Source organism: Narcine bancroftii, chromosome 13 (genome assembly GCF_036971445.1).
Source record: "Narcine bancroftii isolate sNarBan1 chromosome 13, sNarBan1.hap1, whole genome shotgun sequence".
Taxonomy (NCBI): domain Eukaryota; kingdom Metazoa; phylum Chordata; class Chondrichthyes; order Torpediniformes; family Narcinidae; genus Narcine; species Narcine bancroftii.
Genome location: NC_091481.1, coordinates 71886073 through 71906897, shown reverse-complemented (window position 1 = coordinate 71906897; position 20825 = coordinate 71886073). Strand labels below are relative to the sequence as shown.

Genomic DNA, 20825 nt, shown 5'->3' with positions numbered 1-20825 from the left:
TTACTCAACCAACTGCTTATTCACAGTCCTGACATCCCCCATTTTAACTTGGAGTGAGTTTCTCTCCAAGGACTCTTCCATAAAGCAATTGGGAGAGAATTTGCCTTCTTTAAGGTGTTAAACCAATGCACATTCTCATGCTCCGTACTGCAACAAACAATGTTCTCCATTTGTTTTGGAGGACGTTTCCACCTCTTCATAACAAATACATTATCTTTGTATTTTAGCTCTCCAACTTCACAAAAAGGAATTGGAAATCTAAAACTTTACCTCTACCAACAAAAAGAGCCGCCGAGAAAAGGCAAAAAACCAAGGGGCGGCCGGGTAATGTTGTTACAGAGCCAATGACTGGGGTTAAAATCCCACGGTGTCTGGAAGGAGTTTGTACATTCACCCCGTATCTGGGTAGTTTCCTCCGGGGGCTCCGGTTTCCTCCCACCGTTCAAAAGTGCACCAGGGTAGTATATCAATTGGATGCAATTGGGCAGCCTGGGCCCATGGGCCGAAACGGCATGTTATCGTGCTGTATGTCTAAATTTAAATTTAAAAATCAATCTAATTTTGTGAGGTAAGTATTCATTTTCTGTTCCTTGGCATTTCCAGAGCCAGGATTCATTGCCCATATCTAACTGCCCTTTTGAAGCGGTGGGGGGGGGGGGGGGGGTAGCTGCTACCTTGAACACCAACAGTCCTCATGAATGTTTTCCGACAGTGTGGACAAGGTTGTAGGATTTGGACCCGTTGATGCTGAAGGACAGATAGATTTCTGGGTCAGGATGGTGCGTAATGAGGGGTGGAACCTATGGGTGGTGGTGTTCCAGCGTGTCTACTGCCCTTGTATTCCTTGTTGACAGGGACCTGGAGTTTGGAAGGTGCGGCCAGAACAGCTCGGGAGAATTACCGGCACACATTTTGCGTGATGTACTGTGCTGTAATGTTGTATGTGAGCATTTGTTTAAACAATTTCTCGGTCACATCACAAAAATCCTGCTCAGTGCTTTACAATTTTCATCATCCTGACACTTGAGATACAGAACAAGACCAGAATGTAAAGTTATCCACAGAGCTAATATTCTTCACACCCTGACTAACCTACTGGCTCCATCCAGCTGTTTTTATATCAGAAGACATGATCTTTCTTACTTTCACCTTCAGTTGGCTCCATCTTTGTTTTTGTTTGGAGTAATGTTCCTGGATTTCCCCCCTGTTCACGGCTCACCAGCGACAACTTCTTCTCTGAGGAGATTAAATAAGGAAAGCTCAGGAACTTTTCAACCCTTCGTTGTACATCTTCCACCAAAGCCTGGGTGTCTCACCCCAACACAATCCAGTTAACCCACCTACTGATAGGTATTTGATGAGTCAGGGCATCAAGGGTTCAGGGAGGAGGCCGGGAAGTGGGGCTGAGTGGGTGGATGCATCAGCTCGTGATTAGAATGGCACAGCAGACTCGATGGGCCAATGGGCCAACTTCTCCTCCTATAACTTGTGAAATCTATCAAGCAGATGGCAACCTTTCCCAAGTTCTTAGCTCCATCTGGAGTTCAGGGACCTCGTCTTTGTTATCCCACTACTAAATGGATGTGGGTTTCACTGAACACCAGTCTTCTGCCAAGCATGTGACTTGCTCGGCACCTGTCAATCATTTTGAAACTGGAGATCGCGTACACACCAGTCATGCGTGATGACAGCCTCCACATTCAGAGAGACGTACATAAGTGGAGAAAGGCCATTCCTCCAATCATTCCAGAGACACACAGGAGAATGCAGACACTGGGACCTGAAGCTAAATACAATCTGCTGGAAGAACCTAGCAGGTCGAGCAACATCATTGGGGCAAACAGAAAGGTCGACATTTCGGGTTGGAGTCTTACATTGGGGTCGCAGGTGATTTAATGAATACTTAATAAGTGAACACAATGCTGGAGAAACTCAGCAGGTCAAACAGCATACTCTTAGGCCTGAGCCTTAAGCATTGATTTAGTGCCTTTATCTTTGCTGAATAAAGATCACTGTGTGACCTGCTGAGTTTCCCCAGCTTCACATTTTTACTTCAACCCTGGTGTCTGCTGAATTTCATGATTTACTTCCAATTTAATATTGAAGTTGCTTTTATTAAAGCACAAGTACCCATTTGGCTGGAGGAAGTAAGAATTCCAGTGCATATGTACGTTGTACTTGTGTGTATGATAATAAACTCATCCTCATTAAATGTTAGCACATGGGTCCCATCAGGAGAAGTTTGGGTCTCTCTTCATGTTCAGAGGATGAAATTTTTCAAACATACAAGATTCTAAGTCGCTTGATATGGTCGGATTTAAAAAAAAAGATTCAGCCCAGTAACAGGCCCTAACCACCCATGAGCCCCTGCCACCCAAATACGTCCACGTGACCAATTAACCACATGGCCCTGTTTGGAACGTGGGAGAAACCTGAGCACCCAGAGAAAGCCGATACAGTCATGGGAGGATAAACAAATTCCACTGGTGGATTCTAATCTGGGTGCTTGCGGTTTAATAGCGTTGTGCTAGTCGCTACGGTAACCGTGCTGCCAAAAGATGTTGCCAGGGCATGGCACGGTTAGCACAACGCTATTACAGCCAGTGACCTGGGTTCATATCCGGCACTGTGTGTAAGGAGCTTCCACGTTCTCCCTGAGTCTGCGCGTTCAAATACTTCTGAAATTTGTAGGTTAATTGATGCATGGGGAGGGGGGGGTAGGAGGCCAATACCGTGATGTACGTCTAAATAAACCAAATCATAAAGAACCACCCCCCGCCCCCCCCACCCCGGTCGTGATCTCTTCTACATTAAAGCTGTAGTTACTGAAGCCTGAAGTCTAGCAAGACATTGACCCCCCCCCCCCCTCCCCCCCACAACCCAAACAGGTCTTGAACCTCCCTACGGTGACCATAAACTACTCTGGGACCACCAAAAGATGTTTCTGTTCAAACATCACTGTTTTTCTTGCACTAACTGCAATGGTGAATATTTATATATCTATCCTGTTCTATTTGTTATTGTTATTTGACCCTGAGCCCGATACTGAGGTACCTTTGTGTGTACAGTTGTGAGAGAAGAGGATAAATCTGCTCAGTGAGGACACAACCCAATTAGTAAAGAATTTAAGTGACTTGTGCCCTGGTTGGATATTTAGATCCTATTGTCACAAAAGACCCTGAAAATATCGTGGCTTCTTCCACAAAGAACAAGCAAGTTTATAACAGGTTTAAGCCAAATTAACTCTGCCTAACAAAAAGATGTAAATTGCAGTAAAACACAAACGTCTGTAGATACTGTGGTTGAGGTAAAAACACGGACGCTGGAGAAACTCAGCAGGTCTTGTAGCATCCATAGGAGGTAAAGATACGTTCTGATGTTTTGGGCCTGAGCCCTTCCTCAAGGTGTGAGTAAAGAGTAGGCAGGTGCCTGAATTAAAGGCTGGGAAGGGAAGAATGGGCATTTCTGTGCTTTTAAATATACGTGAGAATGATTTAATCTGAATGGAGTCCCTGCCAGCTTGATAAATTCATTCTTCCCAGACACTGCAGAACCAACCTGATGGCCATCAACACTGAGAAAGTAGAAAGATGCAAGAAAAATTACACTGAGTTCAGTGGCAAATGCCATCACTTTGCAGCTAATCAAAGAATCCAGACCACGATGAAAAGTCTTGCATTACATGTTCTGAAGACAACAATGGCACGGTGGGCGCAGCGATTAGTGCAACACTGCACGATCACAAGTGATCGTGCTGGCTGTAAGGGGTTTGTACATTCTCCCTGTGTCTGCTTGGGTTTCCTCTGGGTGCTACAGTTTCCTCCCACTGTTCAAAAAGCGTACCAGGGTTAATTGGTTGGCACGGGCTCTTGTGCTGAAAGGGATGTTACCGTGCCGTGTGTTTAAAATAGAAGGATTACCTCCAAACCCTGACTGGAAATGCAAAATATTATTCTTCAATATACTTGCAGTTGGAAATTGGACAGCTCTGGAAGTAATTAAAGGCAGTAATTGAATAACATGCAAGATGTTGTCAAATGGAACAGTTACTAAATTTGTGGGAAAAATTTAGTGCCCATGGAAAATATTTTAAACAGAGGTTTTGACTGAACGTGAATGGAAATTTAGCTCCAAGATTTCAATCTATCCATTTATCTATCTATTAGTTCATCTAATTCTCTATTAATTAATTAATTGATTGTTTGATTTCATGGAATTTATAGCAATATTTGCACCTGTAACACTGGGACATAACAACAAATTTTGTGATAGGTTTATGACAAATAAATTGTATTCGGAGTCAGCATTTAAGAGGGCAATCCGCAGGACCATAAGAGATGATCACTAGGATCCCCCTTCCCACACCCACCCTCTGAAATCAATGTGATCCGCAGGGATTGTTGTCTGAAGAGGGTGTACAAAATCTGAGGACCTCTTCCATCCCATTGCTCCTGTCGGGGAAAGAAACAGGAGGATCAGAGCCAGCGGCACCAGGCTGAGGAACAGCTCCTTCCCCCGGGCAGTGAGAACGGTGAACAACCAGAGGATCTGCTCACACCGACCCTCTGAGGCTCTCTTTCTCTTGATTTATTTGTATAAATAAATACTTGTGCTGCATACATATTGATTGTGTTCGGTCTGGTGGTGTGACTGCATGTTTACCACTGAGGACCAGAGAATGCTGTTTCATTGGGTTGTACTTGTACAATCAGTGGACGATAAACTTGACCTGTACATTGTGTGGGAGAAGCCATTGATTTAACATGTGTAAATAAACTGGATAATACATGAGAAATGGAAGTCATGACATGATCATGGGTGGGGAATAGAGGTTCTTATTTCTGGTGATTCCATTATATAACCAAGTACAGAACTGAACGCCCAATCTTGAAGAGAACCGGGGTCACAACTTACGTTTCTTCTTGTAAATTTTCTTCTTCAACTTGTTGATTTCTGTTGATTTACAAACTGTTTTTTCAGGAGCTGTATACAAAGAACGGCAAAGAAATCTTAAATTCATATCAAGAAAGAATCAGAATTAGAGCTAACGCATCTATCTGGCCCACAGGTTGAGTTCTCTCGCCCCTGAATATTGGCTTTCACCAATCCATTAGAGAGGAAGAACAGAGACGGAGGGATAGGGAAGGGAGGGAGAATGGGGACTGGGCTACCAGAAACTGGAGGTCTATGTTAATGTCATCTGGCTGGAGATGAGGTGTTGCCTCTCCAATTTATGGGTGGCCTTTGTTTGGCAGTGCACGAGGTCATAGACAGACACATCGTTATGGGAGTAGGACACAGAACTGAAATGGTTCTGGATGGGAGGTCCTTGGTCATTGATGTGGACAGAGCAAAGGTGCTCAGCAACGTGATCTCCCAGTCTGCGTCCAGACTCTCTGATGTAAAGGAGACCACATCGGGAGCCCTGGCTGCAGTAGAGGACTCCTGCAGGTTCACAAGACTGGATGGATGAAAGAAAAATGGAGGTTTACAAGGTAGGTTTATTTCTTTGGAGGTTTATATGGGTTGGCACAACATCGTGGGCCGAAGAGCCTGTACTGTGCTGTAATGCTCTCTGTCATAATTCTTGTAATCAAATATATTCTTCCCATGCCTGGCACAACGTGGCAATTTTACAAACCCTCACCTGGAACAACAGGAGCTTGGAGTTGATAACCTGTCAGCTCACACCACCCGACTGGATAGATATCGGGGGACTCACAGTCTACCCACTGATCATATTCATCATCCCACCCATCAAAATGAATCTTCAGCAAACGATTCACCACACGCGTGATGGTGGCCACACAAATGAGGCGGGGCTCCATCAGGTCGACAGCCTCAAGCTTCATTCCTGGCTCAAAACCATGACATGGAATGTCCTGAAACACAATAGGACGATTAATATTATGTCAAGACACATCCAACACTGTGTGAGAGACAAAAGTTTGCACACGCTGTGATTTCAGTAAAACCCAAAATGCTGGACCAACAGACAAATATGTATTCTTATGTTTCAATGTGGAACTGCAATTTCAATAAAAATATTGAAAAGAGTGAAATGTTTCAATGAGTCCCATTCTCTCCCTCCCTCCTCCAATTCTCCTAAATTTAAACGAGTGCAGGCCAAGAGCTGTCAAATGCTCCACATATGACAACCGTTTCATTCCCAGAATCATCTTTGTGAACCTCCTATGAACCCTCTCCAACGTCAGCACATCCTTTCTTTAATGAGGAGCCCAAAACTGCTCACAATACCCCAGGTGTGGTCTCAGTGCCTTCTAAAGCCTCAAATCACACACCTCAACCGTTTCCACCTGCACATCAATTAGGCCTTTTCCGACAGCACATCACCTCTATCAGATTCCAACATCTACAGCTTCTTATGCTTATCATACAAGCAGAGAACACTACATCCGAGTAACAGGCCTTTCAGCCCATCAAGAATGTGCCTCATCCTATTGACCTGTTTCCACCCATCACCTCCCAGCCACGTTCTCACCCGTCTTTGTCACCTCATTGTGCTGGGTAGCCCCCCCCCCCACCCCCACTGCACACTTTGCCCTGACGCAGAGCATCAATTCGAAACATCAACCATCCCTCTGCCTCAACAGATGCTGCCTGACCTGCTCCTCCCAAATTCGGATTTTGCTCCAAATTACAGCACCGGTGCCTCATGTCCACTACTGGTCGATCAAGATCCATGCAACTCACACACACACACACACACACACACACACACACACAAACTAGAAAGTAATCCTCATTACACACACACACACACACACACACACACACAAGAAAGTAATCCTCATTACACACACACACACTAGAAAGTAATCCTCATTACACACACACACGAAAGTAATCCTCATTACACACACACACACAAGAAAGTAATCCTCATTACACACACACACACAAGAAAGTAATCCTCATTACACACACACACACAAGAAAGTAATCCTCATTACACACACACACACGAAAGTAATCCTCATTACACACACACAAGAAAGTAATCCTCATTACACACACACAAGAAAGTAATCCTCATTACACACACACACACAAGAAAGTAATCCTCATTACACACACACACACAAGAAAGTAATCCTCATTACACACACACACACACACACGAAAGTAATCCTCATTACACACACACACACAAGAAAGTAATCCTCATTACACACACACAAACACACACAAGAAAGTAATCCTCATTACACACACACACACACGAAAGTAATCCTCATTACACACACACACACACGAAAGTAATCCTCATTACACACACACACGAAAGTAATCCTCATTACACACACACACAAGAAAGTAATCCTCATTACACACACACACACAAGAAAGTAATCCTCATTACACACACACACACAAGAAAGTAATCCTCATTACACACACACACAATAAAGTAATCCTCATTACACACACACACAATAAAGTAATCCTCATAACACACACACACACACAAGAAAGTAATCCTCATAACACACACACACACAAGAAAGTAATCCTCATTACACACACACACACACAAGAAAGTAATCCTCATTACACACACACAAGAAAGTAATCCTCATTACACACACACACAAGAAAGTAATCCTCATTACACACACACACAAGAAAGTAATCCTCATTACACACACACACAAGAAAGTAATCCTCATTACACACACACACAAGAAAGTAATCCTCATTACACACACACACAAGAAAGTAATCCTCATTACACACACACACACAAGAAAGTAATCCTCATTACACACACACAAGAAAGTAATCCTCATTACACACACACACGAAAGTAATCCTCATTACACACACACACACAAGAAAGTAATCCTCATTACACACACACACGAAAGTAATCCTCATTACACACACGAAAGTAATCCTCATTACACACACGAAAGTAATCCTCATTACACACACGAAAGTAATCCTCATTACACACACGAAAGTAATCCTCATTACACACACGAAAGTAATCCTCATTACACACACGAAAGTAATCCTCATTACACACACGAAAGTAATCCTCATTACACACACGAAAGTAATCCTCATTACACACACACACACACACACGAAAGTAATCCTCATTACTTACCCTGATAAAGAGATTTGCAGGGGCTGCTACACTGTTGGTCTCCTTTAAATATGTTTCCCAGTCAAAGTTTTTCTCATAACCTGAAAAGACAAAAATCAAAAGGTCTCCATTAGCAACCAAGCACAAGGTACTCATGCAAGGAGTTCAGAAAGTACTTGGCACCTGCCTACACTATGTTCACACTTTGATGAAGGGCGCAAGCCCGAAACACTGGTTATGCCCCTTGATCTTTGTTTTATAAAGTTTACTGTTTGACCTGCTGAGTGTCTCCAGCTTTGTGTTTTTACTTCAATCACGGCATCTGCAGAATTTCGTGTTTTATTCCTGAAGAAGCAAATCACTGGGGTTGGAACAAAATTATAGCAGTCAGTGTGGAGGTTCCACGGTTTTCCTGTGATTTCCTCTAACTGTTCCAGTTTTCTCCCACATCACTAAGATCTGCAGGTTGGGAAGTTTCTTGGCTGTAGTAAATTACCCCTAATGTGTTGGCAAGTGATACAATCTTGTCAGCTCTTAGAAAAATGGGAAAAAATGAAAGAGGATTAGATGGGTGCTTGATTAGATTGGATCTCACTGAAACATTTTGAATATTGAAAGGCATATGTAATGCTAGTGCTACACTTGACCACTAGAGGGAGTTGGATACTAGTTTTGTTGCAGCTTGGGTTGGCTTCAAGATGGATGCCACCACACGGTCATGAATGAGTTCTATTGCTAATAGAGTATAAATGTTTTAAAAGAATCCAAGTTTCTTTATTACAATAAAAGAAACATCACATGGTAATAAGAGTGAAAGAAACATTAGAAGCATGCAGAGAGTGTCAAGGCTCCTGTCGCTGTAAATTGGACTGGAAATGTCGACCGTAAGTGGAGGCTGCTCAAAAAAAAATTCATGCTGTACCTGCAAGCCATTTCACTCGATAGCAAATCTGATGCACAGAGATTGCACTGCTACTTACTGCAGAATCTCAAGCACTAGAGGTTTTCAACACATTTGTTTTTGCCGAGTCAGCTGACCAGGGCAAATTCAACAAGGTTATCAAGATGTTTGATGAACTCGGTTCACCAAAGGAAAATGAAACATTTGAGAGGTACGCAGCTGCAGGGTGAGAGCTATGATTTAAAAAAAAATGGACTTGAAATTAAAAGCAAGAACATGCAATTTTAGATTGTTGCAAGATTCAATGATCCATGATCAAATTGTGTTCAGGATTATTGATAGGCAAGTGAGAGAGAGTTGCTGTGAGAGACAGAACTTACCTTAGCTGGAGCTGTGAAGATGTGCCACGCCAGTGAATTAGCTTTGCAGAGCACGAAAAGATTTGGTGAGTGTGCAAAAGCCAGTGAAAACGAAGACATAGCCATAGCCACAGCCACAGTGTCTGTCCACACACGAAAACAAAAAAATGAGACATAGGAAAGAACAAAAAGGTGGAAAGAGATTCAATTGTAAAAATGTGGCACTCAACATGCACCAAAACAATGCCCAGCCCATTGAAAAGTCTGTAATAAATGCAAAGGACAGAGTAATTACGCAAAGCAATGTTTTTCCAAAGCAGAAGTGAAAGAATAAACACTATAAAACATGGCAGTGCAGAAAGATATTGAACCAACAGACACCGAACAGCGAAGCGTGAACACAGCTGAGCAGGACAAGTGGACTTTGTCATTGCATATAAATGGGAACAAATATTCCTTTCAAGCAGGACATAGGTGCAAAGGTCAATTTGATCTGTGAACACGACATCAGACCAATGAAGATAAAGCTATACATCCATGCAAATCCGGTACAGCTCGACACCTACAATGATTAGAGCATCAACATGAAAGATACATGTGAGCTCCAGGTGAACGTTAAAGAACACACATCAGGTTCACAGTAATCCCCGGTGGACACGAATCACCAGTTGGTGTCAAAGCGTGTGAAAATTTAAGCCCAGTCAAGAGGCTGTACAGACCAGGGAAACCTATTGTGTTGGCTGATGCATTTTCCAGGACCATGACGCAGAGTGAAGCACAAAATGATAGTGAATCTGATCACTGAATCTTTTCCTGTATCTGAAAGGAAATCCAAGCAGGTCGCAGCTGAAACAGAAAAGGACACAGTTCTACAGGAGGTTATCAAGAATCTGAATGAAGGATGGTCTGGAGGTGAATGTCAGCCATACTGTTGTCAATGGGCTTCTACTCAGACAGGGCAGAATGCTTATTCCTCAATCGCTGCAACAAGAGATGGTGAAAAGGGTGCATGAGGGGCACCTTGGAATGGGAAGATGGAAGAGGTGGGCCAGAATTGCTGTTTATTGGCCAGGAATAAATGCTGTCATTAACAGGATGGTTTCCAGCTGTGAGACCCATTTGAAACATCACACAAAGCTGGCAAAGGAACCCATGATCATAACTGATGTACCAGCAGAACCATGGCAGAAAGTTGGGACTGATCTGCTCCACGAATAGAAAGAATTATCTGGAGATTGCACTGCTTCCTAGCATGTCTGCTGGTTATGTGATCAAATATATGAAATTGATCTTTGCAAGACATGAAATTCCTCAAAATGTCAATAGTGAGAATGGACCATGCTACAGTTGCAGAGAATTCCAGAACTTTGCAGAAGAGTATGATTTCCAACATGCGACTTCAAGTCCTCTGGATCCCCAATCAAACGGTAGAGCAGAGAAAGGAGTTCACAGAGTTAAACAGTTGCTCGAGAAAGTACTAGACATGGCTCAAATCCCTATCCAGCTCTATTGTGTTACAGGGCTTCACCACTTGAACGTGGCTCGTCACCTGCTGAGGTTCTGATGGGACATAGACCACGCACCAAACTTCACTACTCTGCAGACTTAAACAAGGACAGAGATGTCAAATGGAAACAAGCGTCTGCAAGGGAGACAAGAAGCAAACTATGATGTCAGCAAGAAACTCGGCATAGAATGACACAGAGAGACTCAGAGGTTCCAACGCTTGGGATTTAAAAATAAGGCTACTGTTTGGGAGGAAGTAAATCCAAGATCCTCCACTGTCAGAACAGAGGAGGGTCAAATAATGAGAAGGAATCACAAAGGGCCCGCTGAAAACACAAGAGACCCTGCAGGAACAGACCAATGCACAGCAACAGAGGAAACATCACCAGGGATGGACAGTCATGGCCAGCAGAGCCGACACAAACACCTGTGTTGAGAAGATCCACATGCATTATCAAAACATCTGCTAGACAATCTCTAAAAGAAGAACTGCACATTTAAAAAAGTTTGTGCTGCCGATGTTTGTGTTGAACTGTAAATTGAAAGGAATATTGTATTCGTGTGTCATGTTGTTAAACATGTCATGGAAAGGGGATGTAGTGATAAAGTGCTAATAACACCCCTGACCACTAGTGGGAGCTTTGGACTAGTTTGGCTGCAGCTGGATTCAAGATGAATGCCTCCACATGGTTGTGTGTGTACTTTAGCTAATAAAGAATAGTTGTTTTAAAAGAACCCAAGTTTCTTCATTACAATAAAAGAAGCATCACAGCATGGACAGAGTAGATGTAGAAAATCTGTATTCCTTGGTGGGAGAGTCTAGGATAAGGCACAACAAGAAGACTGAAGGGCTCCGCTTCAAACAGAGATGCAGAGGAATTTCTTCAGCCAGTGGGTAGTGAATCTGTGGAATTTGTTGCCACAGGCTGAAGTGGAGGCCGGGTTATTGGGTGTATTTAAGGCAGAGATTGATAGGTTCTTGATTAGCCAGGGTATCACATGTTATGGGGAGAAGGCCAGGCTGTGGGAAAATGGATCAGCTCATGATTAAATGGTAGGGAACATTCGATGGGCAGCATGGCCTTGGGAGCCATTTCTTTACTGCACTTCATTTATACAAACAGTTCATTACAATGAACTGGTCATTTGGTGAGTTTTTTTTTAGTGACTCACCTTGTGGAGGAGTTAACACAATGTCATTCTTCTTACAGAATCCTATGGGGAAGATGGAAGAGGAGCACGCATGATAACAGAACCAGTCCGATCCATCGGCAGCCTCGGAACCATCAATTCCAATCATCAGGTATCCATTCAACAGCACCTGTCATTCATTGGGACAACAAACCACCCATCACACTGTTGCTCTGGAGGCAGGTATCAATCACAGCACAGCTCACACTAAATGGCCCTACATTTAACTATCACAACATCAGCAGACTTTCCTGTTGAATCACCGACCTGCCAAACTGCTACAAATAACCAACCTCGATCACTAATATTGTTCGGGGTTAGAAAATTAACAGCCTGGGGTAATAAACAACACAAACCTCATCCCCATCTTGTAGAATTTACAAGCCAACAGAAAACAGAGAATGATGGTAAACGACTGTTTTCTTGTCAGTATATGTAGGGGTATGGTGGTGTAGATTTGACACACAATGTGCCTTAAACTAACAACGTAACTAAATCGTTACCATAAATGACGATTAACATTAAAGTGCTGGAGAAACTCAGCAGGCCATGCACCGTTATTCATGGCAAAGATACACAAGAAGCATTTCAGGCCAGAGTCCTTCGTCAAGGTGAGAGCAAAATCAGGCAGGTGCTTTCCACATTCAGCGATCCATCTCCTCCTCTATCGCTTCCCAGCTTTTTTCTCTTTTGCCCTGCCACCCATGACCTCCTCCCTGTGGGTCTGTGATCCTCTCCCTACTGTTTTAGACAGGCACCTGCCTGTGCTTTGCTCATACCTTGACCAAGAGTTCAGGCCTGAAACTTTGGTTATGAGGCCTTTGCCAAAAAGAATGCTGGGTGACCTGCTGAATTTCTCCAGCACTTTTGTGTGTTAAACTACAATTAGTGTCCACAGATTTTCCTGTTCAACGATTATCACGAACTTGCCAAACTGCTGTTAAAAAAAAATCTTGGTCACTAATATCGTTGGGGGGGGAAGAAAATTAAAAGCCCGGCTGATAAGCAACACCAAACACGTCCCAACCTCGTTGACTCTGAAACACCTCATGGTTTGAGAGTGGATCATTATTGGTAGGTTTACCAGCAACACCCACAGACTGCGAACAAACGTATGATTAGACGAGGAGGTGGCAAGGTTCATGGGAATGGCCCCATAATTTAGGTGGATGGTTTAAAAAAAGTCGTACTCAGTCGCACATGGACAGTTTCTTCCCCTCTGCCATCAGATTCCGGAATGAACAAAGAACACAGCCTCACTTCGACTTTTTCTTGCACTATTTTTATTTATTTTGTAAGGTTGGTTTAAATAAACGTTCGCACTGAGACGCTGCTGCAAAACAACAAATTTCTTGACGTGTTCATGGCAATAAATTCTGATACTGAGCAGATTTTAGCAGGAGGATTTTAGTGGAAGATTTTAACACCAAGATAATAAAAAGGCGATGTTTACAGTGGTCGAAGAGTCAGTTTTAAATCAATCGTCATGAACCCGGGGAAGGTAGCACATCATTAATATATTCTGAGCTTCAGCAACTATGAGCCTGAGGCTCCGATAGCTCAGTGGTTAGAGAACTGCTCTTGTAAAGCGGGGTCGTGAGTTCGTTCCTCGCTGGGGCCTCATTTCTGTGAGGGTTGCTGGACAATAAGTTAAAAGAATTTCATGTATGTTACATTCTTTCTGTAGTATTACATGGCAATAATGAAACCTTTACCTTTACCCCCTTGTATTAAGTAGCTCTTTCAAAGAGGTGGCACACACTCGCTGGGGTGAATGGCCTCTAATGTGCAGCCTCATTATACAAAGACCAAAGCCATACCTTTGATCCCCCACTTTCTTTGTTCTATCGCCACTGACAACATCCTTGATGGCCAGAGACTTGTGCAAGTTCATTATTCTATTTAAAACAGTCTCCAATTCCGAGCTTGCTGCTAAGTGTTGGGGACTGTTTTGCTTGTACCTTGAAGAAGGGCTCAGGCCTGAAACATCAGTGATATATTTTTCCCTCCTGTGGAGGCTGCGAGACCGGCTGAGTTCCTCCAACTTATCCTTGTGATTTTACTACAATCATGGTCTCTGAATCTGGCGTGTTTCACTCTTGTCATTAATTGTCACACCAAAGATGCATCAATTACGAACAGAAAAAAGGAAACGACCATTCCCATGGAAGCCTGTTCCTTTGTTCCTACCTCATCAATTTATTATAATAATGCGATTACCGAGTTTGACCCCAGATTTCAGCTGCCCCTTCCCTTTTCTCCTCCTCCAGAGAAACCTTTGCTCGCTGGTACCATCCCCTTTCAAACAGCATTGCCACCATTTACGTTACTCCAGCTCTCCGCCTGATTGCAGGCCCTTCAGTTTGTTCCTGGCACTGTTGCCCAGAAAAGTACACTCTGCTTCTCTCTCCACAGATGCTGCTGGACACAGGGATCTTCCTCGCTGGTTAAGGTCAGAACTGGTACGTCTCTGATCCACATGCCCACTGACCTGTGGAATACTTTGCTGCAGAGGGTGGTTCTCTGGATAAGTTCAAGAGGGAGCTAGATAGGGTTCTTGTGGACTGGGGAATTAAGGGTTATGGGGAGAAGGCAGGGACAGGTACTGATAGTGGAAGATCGGCCATGATCTAAATGAATGGCGGTGCTGGCTCGATGGGCCAAATGGCCTACTCCAGCACCTATTGTCTATTGACTTGTGTGAAGAACTACAATGTGGATGAAACTCCAAAGGCAGCACTTCTCAGAATTCTTACAGCAAGACCAATTGGCCTTTCAGTCCATGCTCTCCCCTCATGGAGCATCGCCATCGATCCCATCCCCGTCTTTCTCCAATAACTGTGAAATGTTTTCTCCCTCACGATCCTCCCTATTTTCAGTGTCTGTTCAGTTCCTTTTTCATCACCCTTAGTGTGGTGAATTTCAGATTAACTGATGCATGTGGAATTATATCGTTTAAAAACAGTTCATTTCAGAAATTGAGGGAAAGATTTTAACCCTTTGGACTCCGTGTCCCTGTTTTTAGGGTCTACCAACAAGCACATGTACTCCTGGCCCCTGTTTTCCACCACTGGTTTTATACCCAACCACCAGCTGGTTCGTACTGGTGTTTGTACTGTAGTTTACCCTTGGACCCAGTCTGGAGTATGTATTAAAAACAGCCAGTCCAAAGGGTTATAAAAGATTATGCAATCTGAGTTATACACCTTAATTTAACTGTGAACGAAGCTGGGAAAACTGTTGAAAAACTGCCTCAGATTTCCAGTGACTGGGTTCAATCCTGGTCTGCCTGTGTGGAGTTTGTACATTCTACCTGTGACCACATGGGTTCCCAGGTCTGAAAATTTTGTTGCCAGGTCATTGGGTGCATTTAAGGCAGAGATTGACAGGCTCTTGATTAGCCAGGGCATCAAAGGTTATGGGGAGAAGGTGGGGTAGTGGGGCAGACTCAGTGGGCTGTCTCATGGTCTTAAAACAAAAGTCTACACTAGAATTCCAGTTGAAGCCCTTTGAAAACCGACTGAATGATGACATTCTGATTGTTCCTTCTCAGTAAACATGCACAGCCACAGATTTACATTTAAAAACCTACCTTTCTGACACTAGCAACACAAATGGTGGATAAATTCAGTGGATCGATGGCCTCCAGTTTCATCCCCTCTTTGAACCAACCTCCGTGTGTGTAAACTGCCCGCACCTGGAAACGAGATAGGAAAAAAAACATACCAGAAAAGGCACATGGTGGAAACATGTCGCAAGATCAGAGAAGAGGAGCATGTTGTGGACAGGAGGGGAAATTGATCGGAGGAGAGGGTAGCTTTGTGAATGCAGATCTAAGGAGGTAAGGACACATTGGGATAGGGGAATGGGAGGGATGGGGCCTAACAGAAATCAGAGAATTCGATGCTTATGCCATCTGGTTGGAGGAGCCCATATATGAAACACTCAATAAATCAAAACATTAACATTTCTGATGGGAGTAGCACGTTGTCAAATGGCCACCACGACTGTTGCCTTACTTGGTCTTCTCAAAGATGATGGCTAACATCACTTTGCAAAACTATTTAGACGTATGCAAGTTACATGTCAACAATGGTTCAGGGCTAACATCGGACAGGCCTTTTTCCAAAAGTTCAATATTCAGGTTCATTGTCAGAGAACATACATGACATCACATACAACCCTGAGATTCTTCATCCCATGGGCCAGGTAGAACTTCTACTTATCAGTAACTGCACACTGTATTAAAAAAATATATTATACAAAATAAACAAACTGGGCAATTTATTTAAAAAAAAAAAAAAAAATCGGTAATAAATAAAGTGTAAAGTAAGAATTTTTAAATGAGTCCCTGATTGAGTTTGTTGTTGAGGAGTCTGATGGTGGAGGGGAAGCAGCTGTTCCTAATCCTGGAGGTGTGAGTCTTGTGGTATCTATACCTCTTTCTTGATGGCAGCAATGAGAACAGAATGTGAGCTTGGTGGGGTGGATCCTTGATTGCTGCTGCTCTCCAATAGTAGCGTTCCCTGTAGATGTTCTCGATGGCAAGGAGAGTTTTCTCTCTGATGTCCTGGCTGTCCACTATTTTTGCAGGACTTTACGTTCAGAGGTATTGGTGCCCTCATACCAGACCGTGATGCAGCACCCTTTCCACCACACATCAGTAGAAGTTGGCCAAGGTTTCTGATGTCAAAAGCAGCAAATATAAACTTAAGAACTTCATGCCTCCACACACAGCCACTGAGGTCAGGATCAAACTCACGTCACTGGAGTTGGAAGGCAGAAGCCACTGCACCACTTGTAGACACAAGCCTCGAAGAAGGGCTATGACCCAAACACCGATGGTCTATTTCTCTCCATGGATGCCACCTGACCTGCCGAATCTCTTCAGCTTTTCATTGCTTGCACTGGGACATTTCCTTGACCCAAATCCCCTTCTTACTTTAACAACAAAACCGTCCACTGCACTTTAGTACAAATGCATGCTTGGTCTGGGTCGACACTCCCTTACAATAAAATAACATGCATAACATTTTCCTTTACCTTTTTGAAGAGGTGGGGGACAGCATCGCAGTAGATTTTCCTGAATGATCGTTTTGAGCTCAGCTCTCCTCGATTAATTCCTTCTGCAGAAAGAGTGAGAACATTTTAGATTTAAGCTGCATGAACCTAAAGATTGTGGATTTTTGGTTTGATTTATAAAATTTCATTTTACTCTTTAACTGGTGAAAAATCTAAAGGAATTAATTTGTCTGTTAGGGCGTTCTTTATAAGTCCCAAAATTTGATTGGTCTTTCAAAATGATAGGCGACAGGCTCCACACCCTCACACACCAAACTCACAGTTACTGCACCTTCCTGTCACTTCAAGGGCCTGATAACATTAATTTGTTTATGGGCTCAGTCAGGTCTGTTCCCCTTTTCATTCCTTCCATTTCTTCCTGCTTTTTCTGGTCGTTCCTAATTTCCAAGGCTGTGCAGTTCAGTTGCTAAAAGACTGGGTCGACACATGGAACTGTAACCGGGTAGCACAAAAGGCTCCTCAGCACAGAAGGGGAACGAAGGCTGGGAACGACGTCTGAAAACCATGAACTTACCGCTTCAATTCCACGTCCCACTCCCACACTCGCATGTCTGTCCATGGCCTCAGGTCCTACCCCACCAATGCCACCCCTAAAATGGAGGATCAATTCTCCAGCCAGACGGCATTAACATCGACTTCTCCAGTTTCTGCTAGCTTACTCTCCATTCTTCCTCCCTTCCCCATCCCTCTGTCTCCTTTCCTCCAGTTTTCCAAACCCCCTTCTCTCTTCATTCACAGGGCCATCTTCTATACCATTTTGTTCAGGCACCTTGATGAAGGGCTCCATCCCAAAACATTGATAATGTACAAAGTTCCCCAATTAACCTGCTGAGTTTTTCTTCAATCGAGCTCAGAACTTGGTTTAAGGTCACAGAGCCACACAGTATGGAAATGGGCCACTTGGCCCGACATGTCCATGCTCATTTTCTCATACCTTGATGAAGGGCTCAAGCCTGAAATGATGGATATGTCTTTATCTTTGCTGTATAAAGTTCACCAATTCTCCTGCTGAGTTTCTCCAGTATCGTGGTTTTACTTCAACCAAAGAACATTACAGCACAGAAGCAGGCCCTTCAGCCCTTGTAGTCTGTGCCAAACTATTTTTCTGCCTTGTCACACAGTCCATAGACCTTCATACCCCTCCCATCCACGTTCCTGTCCAAATTCTTCAAATTGAGACCGCATTAACTTCAGCCAGCAGCTCATTCCACGCTTACACCACTCTCTGTAGAAGGTTCCCCTTAAACTTTTCCCTTTTCACTCTTAACCCATATCCTCTGGTTTGTATCTCACCTACCCTCAGTGGAAAAAGCCAATCTACATTTACTCTGTCTATCCCCCTTATAATTTTAAATACCTCTTTCAAATTTCCCCTCATTCTTCTATGCTCCAGGGAATAAAGTCCTAACCTGTTTAACCTTTCCTTGTAAATCCAGTAATTCAGTTGCTGAAGTCCAGGCAACATTCTGGTAAATCTTCTCTGCACCCTTTCTAACTTATTGATATCTTTCCTGTAGTTTGGTGACCAAAACCTCACACAATACTCCAAATTTGGCCTCACCAATGTCATATACAATTTTATCATAACATCCCAACACCTATACTCAATACTTTGATTTATGAAGGCCAATATGCCAAAAGATCTTATTACAACCCTGTCCACCTATGATGCCACTTTCAGGGAATTATGCATCTGTGTTCCCAGGTCCCTCTGTTCTACCACACTCCTCAGTGAACGACCATTCACCATGTATATCTTTTCTTGGTTTGTCCTTCCAAAATGCAACACCTACCACTTGTCTGCATTTGCAATTTTTCAGGCCACTTTCCCAGCTGGTCCAGATCCAAATGGAAGCTTTGAAACCTTCCTTGCTGTCCACAACCCCTCCAATCTGATCAGAAATTCCCCAGAACCCCCCAGTGCTCACCCGCGTCTTTTAATTTGTGACCCACTTTCAAGGACCACCCCACTGAGTGGACAAGAGGGCTCCACATGTGGCACCAGAAATCGTCGTCTTCCTCCTCACAATCCTCGTACAGCAGCCGCAGACGCCCTCCAATCACCCTGTCCACAACTGCTCTCCGTGTGCGGGAGATCTGGGTCTTGTCCACAACCTCCAGCCGCATTCCTGGTCGGAAAGAGTACTTCATGCTCTCCACCATCTGGGCAGGGAGAGAAATGAAAACTTGTTTCTGAACAAATGCATCATTGAAAAATTGTCCGTGCAAGAACAGTCTTGTCCTGGAACGTCAACAATCAGCTTCCACCCTGACCCAGCAGCGGTTTGTTTAGTGCTTCGGATTCTGGCATGTGCTGCCTCCAGCCTCTCCATTGCACTGTGAAGGTACCCTACTTTGAAGAAGTTTTCCTGCGGAAGTGGGAGTTCTGCAAGACCCTCTTCTCCTGCATCCTCCCCTCCCACTCACCCTCCCCTCTCCTCTCACTGCCCCCATCCTTGTATCCTGTTGCCTCCCTCACCGCCTTCCACCAGTGGAGCATTAACCATTAAGCTGAGGCTGAGAGCCTAGAAGACAAGGTGGCCCATCATTACTTTAATGATGCCAAAGGGAACTAAGCCACAATATTAAAGGTATTTTAAAATTGCAAACAACTTGTAACTTTCAACACTCCTGTGCATTGGGTTTCTCCTATTCAATGAAATCAAAAAACAAGATGGGGGTGGGGTTGGTGTAGGAGACATTGATACCGGGTGCAGGGCTGCCAGTGCTCAGCGGACGGCTGCTCCGCCACTACATGGGCCCGGTCAGGGTGGTGGCAGCGACTCAATGGCCATCTTCATTACCCGTAACCCACCCCCCACCCCCCCCTACGCAGCTGGAATCACTCTGCCTGTGCCAGCATCAGAGAAACGCACATGCCTGTCGCCGCCTGCCTTCGGTCCTTAACTACGTACCCAACTGTTGTTATAGCATTAATTCCAACAATTGTAATCACAACCCAGGGAAGTATAAATAACCCTTGCACCAGGAAATTTTATTTTCTATTCAAATACAGGGCGTGGGACTTCGGGAAAACTAATGTTAATAAAATTCTTTGATCTGATATGTCCTTCGTGTATCGTGCTTGTTTGAAATAAATATAAAGTCCGCGGCCAAGGGCTTGATCATGTGCCGCTCCTCTCTGTGCATGTGAATGTATAAAGATGTGGTGTTTGTTCCCTGTTGCCCTCCCCAGAAATTAAATTAAGGGCCATGTGTCACAAGCTGAAAAACAAAGAAATCTTTGACAGTCGAATTCAGCGTAGAGACCAAAAAAAATCTAAATTGGTCATAGTTATACAAATTAGCGTGAACTTAAATGAAGTGCATATCCAATGGACTTTTAATAATTTTTTAAAAATTGATTAATTGAAATTTTTAATGTGAAGTTCATAAATGAAGTGCCAATTTTTTTGCAAGATGCTTTCGTAATTGTTGAGTGAACATTTAATCATGGAGATCTGTGTTATTGTGCGTAAATAAAAACACCTGCTGTTCAAGTTGTAATTGCCATTTTGGATATAAAAAAACATTTCCTGTCATTACATGAAGATAGAAAAATCGTGGAGGAGTCACGTGATGGAGTAGTGGCTGGTCGGGGAACTCCAGCCCTCTCCGGAAAAGTTTAAAAACAGAGAAAACACAAACGCACAAACACGAAAATTAAAATAAA

The 20825-nt window shown here is 43.5% G+C and overlaps 1 protein-coding gene across 6 annotated transcripts in view; it reads right to left on the bottom strand.

Annotated features, from left to right (window-relative positions):
• Window positions 1-20825, bottom strand: part of LOC138748355 (lethal(3)malignant brain tumor-like protein 2) — a 96276-nt gene that overhangs the window by 21946 nt on the left and 53505 nt on the right. For 5 of the 6 annotated variants that reach the window (XR_011347968.1, XR_011347970.1, XR_011347969.1 and 2 more), the window contains 8 exons: window positions 19081-19315; window positions 17114-17196; window positions 15663-15767; window positions 12053-12200; window positions 8135-8214; window positions 5648-5882; window positions 4915-4983; window positions 1144-1236 (listed from right to left, as the gene is read on the bottom strand). Coding sequence is in view for 3 of the 6 variants with exons in the window: in XM_069908398.1 (XP_069764499.1) it covers window positions 1144-1236; window positions 4915-4983; window positions 5648-5882; window positions 8135-8214; window positions 12053-12200; window positions 15663-15767; window positions 17114-17196; window positions 19081-19315 (1048 nt within the window). In the remaining 3 variants the exon portion in view is untranslated. The remainder of the gene's footprint in view (window positions 1-1143; window positions 1237-4914; window positions 4984-5647; window positions 5883-8134; window positions 8215-12052; window positions 12201-15662; window positions 15768-17113; window positions 17197-19080; window positions 19316-20825) is intronic. The other variant, XM_069908399.1, reaches the window with a different exon arrangement.